The sequence below is a fragment of the Daktulosphaira vitifoliae genome, unplaced genomic scaffold (genome assembly GCF_025091365.1).
Source record: "Daktulosphaira vitifoliae isolate Bord-2020 unplaced genomic scaffold, ASM2509136v1 Scaffold_5, whole genome shotgun sequence".
Taxonomy (NCBI): domain Eukaryota; kingdom Metazoa; phylum Arthropoda; class Insecta; order Hemiptera; family Phylloxeridae; genus Daktulosphaira; species Daktulosphaira vitifoliae.
This window is the reverse complement of record NW_026099576.1, coordinates 8,641,611-8,653,065: the sequence shown is the minus strand read 5'-3', so window position 1 is coordinate 8,653,065 and position 11,455 is coordinate 8,641,611. Positions and strand designations below refer to the sequence as shown.

The window sequence follows — 11,455 nt, the reverse complement described above, 5'->3', positions numbered from 1 at the left end:
TTATATAAACGCCGTTGTGGCATTAGTATTAAGTGTCCCCCTATCCACATTGGTGTATATAAGATTTTATGATTCATGTATAATACGTTTAATTGTTATATGTTTTGAAAATTCAATCTACATTCAATCATAAAGTTCACTTACCTTATTCCTTTATCTCGATATAGCCTGACTAAAGACAAAATAAAACAACGAACTTTAAGGAACCCTTGTAAATACTACGGGTCGCTGCGTTCATTCAGCGATGATGGCAAAAAAATTAATGATAATTTAAATAAATTATAAATTTATTTATTAAATCAAATAAAAAATATTCTAAATATTACCTAACAATTTATAAGTTACACAAAAAGTAAATAATCTTCTAAGTATTTAGGAGAGTAAAACGTCTCATTTTTTATTTCAATAACCTCATTGTCTTCATTATTTTTCTCATCATTATAATTTTCATCACCGAAGACTTCATTGTTATGTAATTTCCTATCATTTGTATTATCATTTGGAAAATACAATGGACGATATATGTCTTCATAATTTCCCAATTGCGCTAAAATAAAATATTTAATTATTAAAATTTTTAAATTGATATTTACAGTATGTTATATTCAAAAAATATTTTAATCTTAGCACGTTAAATTTTAATGGATCTGTTATGCGAAGAATTATATAAGTAAATTAGATAATGATGGTAAAAATTTAATATTTATTTTTTTCTTCGTGTCAATATATTATATAATTGGTAAGTACATTGCCATAGAGTATTTTGACATCTTCAATTTGTAATATTATTTTATCACTTAAAATATTATTAACATAAAATATGATGTTATAATTTGTATATGTATGTCATATGTAATAACTATACAAGATCACCAAAACGTATATCCTTTTTGGAAACACAAAATATCGAGTTAAATATAAGTCAAAATTTAATTATTCTACGAAATTATAGTATTGCCTATGTGTAGAGCTTCAATTTAGTCCAATTAATCACATTTAACAATTAATTAAGCTTCCAAGATCTAAATGACATGTTTTTGGTAGTAATCTAAAGAGTAATTTGTGCTAGTAATAGTCGAGTCTTATTACTCTTTTGGGTTACGGCTGACAGTCGATGGGCATACTCATTATTAATGTTATAGAAAAAAAGGTTTATAGTTAAGTCAGTTAGGACCTTAAAGACTTTATTCATTTGTAAAACTAATAAGTGATACGATATCTATACTTAATGTATAAATAGTTTTGGAGTTTAATGCCTTTCTCTTAAAGACTATAGCTCTGGCAGACAAAGTAAAGATTGCAACTAGATATTATTCTAGAATTAGGAACATTAGGTTATATTATACTGATAAGCCTATATGTACTAAGTAGTTAGTTTTGGAGCATAATGCCTTTGTGTAAAAAAACATAAAGAGACTTAAAAAATTGTTTTTATTTTGTTTCTTAACTTAGTGATTATTGTGCAGCATACTTTCAAAACGTCAGTGCCGAGAAATATTAGTCCACCACAGTTAAGCCTTGATATAATTTTTATTTAGATATAAATATTTTATATCTTGTTTAAGCTACGCCAGAAAAAGCTTTAAAAAATATTATTATACTAGGCTTCGCCTAGATGGGACTACGTCCAGGACCTTCGAGCTGTCCTTATGGATAGGCCACTGACTCCGGTAGGAGTACTCGGCTAAGCCGATAATGATATATGATGTGTAAAAAACGTAAAAAACTTAAAAAGCAGTTTACCGAAAAATTTGTTCCATTTGTAAATTAAATAATAATATGACTATAGAACACTTAGGTGTATTCACTATTATACTTTATAATAATCTACTAATTATTATTCAAAACAACAGATAGACAAAAGAAAACTTAATAATTATTAAAAACAATCTTTAAATGCCGTGTTATTAGTAAAAACTACATAAGCTAACATAAAATTTAAACAAAATTAAGATGTGCATAGCAAAATTATATTTTTCTGCAAACTATATGAATGGACTTAAATGGTCATATCTCGATCAAAAATTAACAGGTTTTAACGAAATTTTTCAGGGTACCTTTGAAATGCTTCTGGACAGTGTTAATAAAAAATTCAAGGATTAAATTGAAAAATGCTGACGGCAATCAGCATTTTTGATAAAATTTATAAACGCTCATGTGTGCTAACAATTTTTTTCTTATCTTCGCGAATATTTTCCTAGAATAACATCGTTGATCTCTTTCATTAAAAAAAAAAAACAAAATTGAAAATCAGAAATCATTAAGTAATATAATAAAAATGGAGGTTAAAAGTGTTGATTTTAATAATCAAGNGAAATCATTAAGTAATATAATAAAAATGGAGGTTAAAAGTGTTGATTTTAATAATCAAGACTTAGCAAGAAGGGAGTGTTTAAATTTTCTACAAAAAAAATTCTGTTATAAATAAAGGGGGTTTAGGAAAAAATGAAAAACATTCACGACTCATAAATGACTTCGATAGCTTTTCAGTTAAAAATAATATTGACTTAGTTAAACAATTATCTGGTTATTCCATTCAAAATAATGATAGGTTACTAGGGGTATATAAGAGAATTTTTTCTAGACGGGGTGTCAGTATGTGTTTAGCGTTGATAATGGTAACATTGTTTCCGAAATACTTATCCGCGACTTTTCATTAATTTTTTGTGGCTTTGAGTTGATATATTTTTAATATTTTTTAGTTTTTTAAATTAATAATATTTTTAATATAGTTTTAATTTTACGTTAAGTAATGTTTTCCAACATTGACAAATTTTTCTATGTTTTATTATATAATTAGATTCATAAAATACTCGCTGCGGGTACTATCTAGCGGAATAATATATAACAATATTTTATATAATTCCGCTACGTCATATAACGAACATAATATAAATAGTTTATAAATAGATAGCGCCTACGTCACTAGTGCATTTGAGAAACGGAAAGGTTTGACGAAAGGTATGGATATAAATATGACAGACCAGATAGATTAGCATCAAGTGGGTAGCGGTGGTGCTATAGTAGGGGAATATGTGGCGTGGAATGTGTATATATGAGGTGTACATTAGGGTGGCGCAAAAAAAATCGACTTTAAAATTTTTTATCAGACACCCCCTAGATTTATTAAGTATATAAAAAAAAATATGTTTTGAAAATTTGAGATCGATAAAAAAATTTTTACAGGTCGCTCAAAGCGTTTTTCGTATTTTTACCAAAAATACCCCTTATTTATTAAAATATGATTAAAATTCTAAATTTTGGTCAATTATAATCATCTATATATGTAAAATGTTGTATTTTTAACGTAGAAAACGATTTTATAATTTTTTAATTTCTAAGATATATATTGATTACGTAATTTACCTAAACGTCTAAGTATATGGTAATTTTCGGATCGATCTGAAAGGGGCCAAAAATTTTTTTTAAGTTTTAAAAAATTAATAGTTAAATTAATTGTTGTGTTTATTATATGGTGTAAAAATTTTTTTTACTAATAATAAAAATTAATACCTTATTTTCACGTTTTTTTAAAACTAAGTTTTGATTTTATCTTTATTGATTTCTATCAATTAAGATATCATTGTAAAATTGTCGAAAAAATTATTCTATAAAAACCATTTAGTACAAGAATTATGTTTTTAATATAAAGTTAATTATATGACTTAATAAAACATTATAATAAAGTATTAAATTTTATTATTAGTAAAAAAATTTTTTAAATATAGAAAATGGCCAAGAACTTCACGTTTTGATGGAAGTCGATTACCAACGATCTTCTTAATTGGGGTTATAATAAACTGATAATTTTTTGATTTAGCACCGTCCATAATTACTAAAATGAAGTTGTTTAAACTTTAGCCGTTATTAATTAATTAAGTAGGTTAAATTTACTATTAAATACTTTCAGCTTATAAATTATTCCACTATATATTTTTATGAAATAATAAAATTAAACTTTAAATTACTTATTGCTGCTTTCTCGTAGGCTAAACAATTTTTATATTTGTGAATTCTAGATGAAATATAAGTGATAAATTTGATTAAAATGTATGAAAATGCTGATCTACAGGTACACAAAAACTTTTAAAAACATATATAACTACTTGTGAACAATACATCAGACACTGTAACAATTTTATCATCAAAAAAAAGGTGACTTAATGTTTGATATCTATCTTGTACATCATAAATTTATGATTATGTAATTGATAAATAGCATGTATGGTTATTATTCTGCCTTAATACCGCGTAACAATGATATCTTTATTGATAGAAATCAATAAAGATAAAATCAAAACTTAGTTTTAAAAAAACGTGAAAATAAGGTATTAATTTTTATTATTAGTAAAAAAAATTTTTACACCATATAATAAACACAACAATTAATTTAACTATTAATTTTTTAAAACTTAAAAAAAATTTTTGGCCCCTTTCAGATCGATCCGAAAAGTACCATATACTTAGACGTTTAGGTAAATTACGTAATCAATATAGGTCTTAGAAATTAAAAAATTATAAAATCGTTTTCTACGTTAAAAATACAACATTTTACATATATAGATGATTATAATTGACCAAAATTTAGAATTTTAATCATATTTTAATAAATAAGGGGTATTTTTGGTAAAAATACGAAAAACGCTTTGAGCGACCTGTAAAAATTTTTTTATCGATCTCAAATTTTCAAAACATATTTTTTTTTATATACTTAATAAATCTAGGGGGTGTCTGATAAAAATTTTTAAAGTCGATTTTTTTTGCGCCACCCTAGTGGACATGTATAAAAATTACTTTTAATATAGAATTTATATAATGAAATTGTATTATTTATAATCTTTATATTTATAATAAAGTAATTTTTTTATCGCACCCTCTATCATTTTATCGTAAACATTATATTTATTTTATTTATTTGGTCATTATTTCTATATATCCATCCACCTTTTACTAACCGTTAAATCGTCTGTTTTAACATTTCCCCATATCATTATTCTACAATAATATTACATTACTTTACTTTTAGCTAGTTTCTTTTTTTAGTTTATTACAAATTACTGAATTAAAATTTTGGTTAGCAAGTTGATTCACTCGTAACAAAGTAATTCAGACAATACTGAAAAAGCTAAAAATATGCTCAAATAACGTTTTGCATATGCGCAATTTATAATTTATAATTACGTACACACGGTATATTACACGTGTCTGGTTTAAGTTATTATAATATTGGGTGTGTTTCTATAAAATGATTTTAAATATTTAACTAACTAGTAGATAAAAAATCGAAATAAAATGTCTAAATCATATAAATGAAACTTGAATCCATAGAGCAAAAAATACTTTTATGTATTTTGAGTAACCCTACGACACTTCAATGGGGCAAATAAATGATAAATTTAAAGTTGTTTATCGATCAACTGGTATTATATGTTGACTATGATCTCTTGATAACACTTTTTCTGTAATAATAACTTGTAAGATTTTTGTATAAAAGTTATAAGTTAAATTGATAAAAGTAAACTATTAATAGATATAAAATACGATGGTGATAATTTTTTCTATAAAAAATTATCACTGTCTTTATCAAAGAATTGATATATTATTAAACAGTTTAATACTCATGTTGGATCTTTCTTTATGTGTTTTTATAGTTTTGTAAATCGTTATTTTTCATAATATCATCTATCAACAGACTCATTAAAACAATAGCACAACTAGTTAGACTAAAAACATTTTTTTAATTGTCAACGAGAAACTCAAATTTATGGCAATAAATTACTATCATATTTACAAGTTCAATAAAGGATTCCTTCTAATATTTATTAGATAGTTCAATCGATTCGAGAAAGTTCGAATTTATTAACAAGGCAAACAGTATAATGGAAAAAACTCCTCATACATACCATGAGAATTGATCATTGTATCAATTAAGTAAAAGTTATGTATGAAGTCTAACAAAGTTTACAAAAAAGTGCTGGTAAAGGTTTAATCTGAATTTGATCAGCTTTTAATATTCCTCATATGGAAAATTTAGAGATGGTTGACAAAAAAAAAATTTTTTTATCCATACTTGTGTATGGTTAATTGGAAACATTAGACATTTTTAGATTTTTATAATAATTCGGAACTTTCCGAAAAATGCTGCAGAAAAATTGAGGAACAAATTACGAGTTTTATTTTACATCTAATTTTTTCTTTGTTTTTTTCTAGATGAATTAGCAGATAAATATGTAATTTTTTTTAATAACGCTATTATTATAAATAATTAAAATAGCATTACTATTATAATAATATTTTACAAAATATACCAAGAAGAATAAAATAATAATTGATTTATAATTGATGAAATGGGTAAATTAATTAATTTGTTTCATTTTAAATAATTTTTCATGAACAAAAATAGCTCAAAACTTTATTGCGGATCATTATATAAAACAAATCAATATTTTTATTCTGTATCTGTCATTACTTCGAAAAATAATTAATAATGTTGAAAATAAAATAAACAAGAAATTGTTTTAAATCATTGAATTTTATTTATTTTGAAATTGATATTTAATAATTTAGTATTGTGGTTAAAGGTAAGTTCTATGAGATTGTAGTGGGATTAGCTATGATGTATGGTTCAGAGTGTTGGGCGATGAACAAGAAATTAGAGCATAGAATGAGTGTATCAGAGATGAGAATGCTTAGATGGATAATTGGAGTGATTAGAGAAGATTGGATAAGGGACGAATATATAAGAGTATAGATAAAGCATCAATCGTGGATGGGTTGAGAGAAAATAGACTTAGATAGTTTGGTCATGTTTGAGGAGAGAAGTTGTAAGAATAGTTATGAAATGAATGTTGAAGGAAAAAGAGGTAGAGGAAGACCAAAAAAAGAGATGGAGAGATGCTATTGAATGCGATATGGGGACATCTGATGTGAGCGTAGAGGATGTGGGAGATCGTGTCATGTGGAAGTTTAGGATAAGGGTGTCCGACCCCAAGTAGTTGGGATTAAGGCGAGGAAGTAGAAGAATAACATGATTTTCGAGGTATTTATTTTTACAGAAGCCGATTAATAATACGTTTTCAAAAATAAAGAAAATTATTATTTAAATAAGCTAAATATATTTTGTTATTGCTAAATTCTATTCAATTATTGTTATTCATTATTTATATAAAATGTTTTCTGCTAGAATGTTTTTGTAGCAGAGAGGACGAGAAACGCCAAGAGTAGCGAAATCACATCCCAGTACTCACGTATCAAAATATAAAAAATTACCCACTGAGCAAATAAGTCACCTTCTAGCAATTAGTAGGAAATAAAATAAAAAAAAAATTATTAAACTCAATTACACAGAAAAAAACAATGAAACAAATTTTGTTGTCTATGGTATATGATATATGGTTACTTGTATTGTAGAGTATTGTGGTCAAAACATACGAATTGAAAAAATAATATTGTTTAAATAGTTTACTATTTATTTGACCCCTCGTATAAGTTTGGTTGGCATAAATTTCATCTAAGTACACAATTGGTCAAAAGTTTTTATTTTGTCGAAACTTGCTCATTTTAAATAAAAATCGAACTCGTGTAGCAACAATATTGTTTCTTTCCATTAAACATTTACTACTGTCGTTAGAATTTTTTACATTTCGTAGCTGAGAAACTATTTTACTTTGTCGTGGTTTCATTTTTATGCCTGATACGTTTACACCTACTGAACCAAATGTATTTGCTTTTCTTTCAACAATTTTTTTTTGAATCATCAAATAAGATACTGTGGGTGTTTAATAATCATATCAAAATATTTATTCTTTTCAATAAACTTACAAAATAACTACCTTTTTCAAATCTATATTAAAATAAATCTAATACTATGTACATTAAGATACACAAAGAAAAATTATTCAAAATCACGATTTCTATGAATTATTAAATCCAAAAATAATATAATTTAATCGAATTAAATGTTTTATCCTCTCTTTCCTCAGTTCTTTTAAAAATAAATTGATCCTTCCTCACAATTAAAATTAAAGCCTTAATTTATATTCTCTATTTAATAAACATTATTGTTGAATTTTTATGGTGCCCGAGTCATGTCGGAATCTCTGGCAATGAGATAGCATACCACCTAGCCAAACTCACTAACTCCTTAAACTGACCACCTATCCTAAAAATTCCTTCTTTCGATCCCCTTTCTTCTTTTCATCTAACTATTAATAAAGCATGGCACGATAAATGGTCAAATTTCTCTTTAGCTAACTGGCATAAATCTATAGTTCAAATTATTCCTAAACGTCCTTGGTTTTACAGCCTCCCTCTGTCCCGTTTCCAAATTACCTCATTTTCTCGTCTTAGATTTGGTCATAATTAGCTACTTTTCATGCCTTTAACATGTCACTAAACCATTCCTTTTCTGCCCCAAACACAATGATGAAGTCCCCTGTAATTTTTCTCATTTACTATTTGATTGCCTATCTTTACAACATAACCGTTTACTCTTGTTCAATTTCCTGCCCTCCCTTAATATTTTACCCATTAATAGTTTTAATATCCTTAATACAAAATCCTCCACAATAATTATACAAATAATTTTCTTCGTTCATTCAGCTGGCTTCGTTATATAATATTTTTCTGTATATTAATTTAATACCCTAGGTCTATTTTGTTTTGTTCTTTCTTTTTTAGTATTTTGAGTACGTTTAATTGTGTTTAATAACAATATTTTTTTTTTGCTTAGTCTCAGTTCTTATTGTATAGTCTTAGTTTCTATTGTATAGTTTTTTTTTAATTGTTTAGCTATGATAATACTTCTATATTGAAGGCTAATAAAAAAAAAAATAATAAAATCGAACTTATCGGTTAAATGCTTAAATTGTTTTAACTTTCTTCAAATTAAAGCTAGTTTAGTATAATATACGATTAAAAATAATGTTCAAGGACTTATCCTCTATGTGTTAAGTTAAAAACAATTTAGAAATAGTTTTTGAACAGAATTTTTATAGATGATTTATATCTTTTATAGCTTTTTTTTCAAGCATAGCCATTAAAATTATCGGTGACGTAGTAAGTAGACTGTTGTCATAAAAACAATGAATTGTCTTATGAACTACCTCACTATCAAAATTATCTAACTTGGTGATAGTTTTTGTACAAGTTTAAGTCTTTTTCGAAGGCTTAAAAAGAAATATAAATGGACTTAGATGGTTGGCTACTCAGAGAATTTTGTGTCTTCCTGTGTTAAATTATTTTTTCCCACACAAACACGTTTGACCCAATCGAAACTTATATCATATGCATCAACAGTTACTTAATAATAAGACGAAAATATTCAACCATATTCAGTCGAAAGTCTTTATTTGACAACATTTTAATAATTATAAACGAAAAAAATTATCTTATAATATTCATAATAGATATCTTAATACTTTAATAGGTTTAAACAAAATTGTATTTAAAATTTAAGTTTCTAGAAAATTAAATAAAAATATAACATGCAATAAAAGTGTAAAGTCAATTCATAATTTTTAAAATTAAAGTTTACAAACCGGAAAGCAAATAAAAAATTTAAATGTGGAGAAAATTAACGTACTCCACGCGAAACCGAATTTTTGAACTGAACAAATATATGTGTTTCGCACTTGTACTTATTTCAACTTGAGTATATATAATGGAAATTATATATGCTCAAATTATTATAATTATTAGCAATTTTTCATTCTTAATTTAAATTATTCATTTCACAATAAGTGTTAATATTATTTTCAAAAATGAAATAAACAATATAAATTGAACGAAAGCATACTAAAACATTTTTGTCCCCTTGAATTCAAATTTAAAAATATTTTTTTCTTCAAAATCTAATAATATGTAAGAATAAAAATATTTTTTCTATAAAAAATTGTTTAAACTACAAAAGCTCATATATTTTTAATTTTATATTTGATCGAAAATAGAACACAAAGTAACAAATGTTGTATATGAAATCATATACGTAGTTGAAAAACATATCAAATATTAAAATAGAATTCAGAAACAATGAAATATAACAAAAAATAATACTTTTGAAGCATGTATAGATCACCTAATGAGTTTGCTGACTACAAAGTGTAAACTTTTTGAACTCGACAATAAGGCTACAAAAAATTACACACAAAATTATAAAATCTCCTAAATCCTCTAATAAACTCCATGTTATCTTGCTCATTCCCTCACAGATTAAAAAGAAACTGGTCAGGAGATTAAATTTAGGTCAAAGTTAAATAATTATTATATATGTATACACATCAATCATAAGATTCTGTTACTGAACGGTTTCTCCGTTCTTGCTATTAAATGTGTAATTATTACTAACTGTTTCTGTTTTTTAGCAGATTGCAATATTACTTTTAAAAAACCCAGCACAGGGGGGTCGCGGCACAGTGGTGACGTGGCATAGTTGGATCAAGTATAATGATATCTGACAGTGATTAAAATCACTATCAAAAAAAAACGCTTCGATGCAAATCTTTAGATAGTGTTTAATTTTAAAAAATTGGTGGATTATTCCAAAAGCTTCATAAACTGCTAGTTCCTTATTAATATCCTGATTAAGACAAAGTATGTCTAATAGAAAAGAGATTATTAGAAAATAGTATTTCCCATAAAAAAATTATATTGATCAATACACTTTTCAATAAGTTATAGCATTATAATGTTAAAAATGTAAAAAATAAAATTGAGAATTTTCACACAATAATAGCATTTGGTAGCCATTTTCACCTTGAAGATAAAATAAAGTCCGAAATTTTTTTTTTCCATGATAAAGTATATTACATTAGCTTTAATTTAAGATATATATAAAAGTGTCAGACTTTCCGGAACACTTTCAAAATTTAAGTTGAAAAAGTCAATTTTTTGTGAAAAAGTTGTCATTTTGAATCCCCCCCTGTAGGCAGGTAAAAAGTCAGATTTATAAAAAAAATATACCAAATGATAGGTAAAGACATCATGCATCTACAAAAAAAAGAATTATATTGATCCATACATCTTTCGAGAAGTTATAGCATTATAAAGTTAAAAATATAAAAAAAAAAATAAAATTGAGAATTTTCACACAATAATAGCATTTGGTAGCCATTTTCACCTTGAAGATAAAATAAAGTCCGAAATTCTTTTTTAACATGATAAAGTATATTACATTAGCTTTAATTTAAGATATATATAAAAGTGTCAGACCTTCCGGAACATTTTCAAAATTTAAGTTAAAAAAATTAATTTTTTGTGAAAAAGTTGTCATTTTAAATCCCCCCTTGTGGGCAGGTTAAGGGTTAAATTTATGAAAAAAATATACCAAATGAAAAGTAATGATATTATGCATCTATATAAAAAAGATTTATATTGATATGTTCATTTTTGAAAAAGTTATGACAGTTTTAAGTAAAAAAATTCGAAAATTAGCAATTTTTAAATTTGTAATTTTTTT

The 11,455-nt window shown here is 25.4% G+C and overlaps 1 protein-coding gene across 2 annotated transcripts in view; it reads right to left on the bottom strand.

The window, feature by feature from the left end:
- Nucleotides 1–269: 269 nt before the first annotated feature.
- LOC126907568 (protein PFC0760c-like) overlaps nt 270–11,455 on the bottom strand; it is a 13,487-nt gene continuing 2,301 nt past the window's right edge. For both annotated transcript variants that reach the window (XM_050688934.1, XM_050688933.1), the window contains one exon: nt 270–547. In XM_050688934.1, the coding sequence (XP_050544891.1) occupies nt 342–547 (206 nt within the window). In that variant the 3' untranslated portion in view covers nt 270–341. The remainder of the gene's footprint in view (nt 548–11,455) is intronic.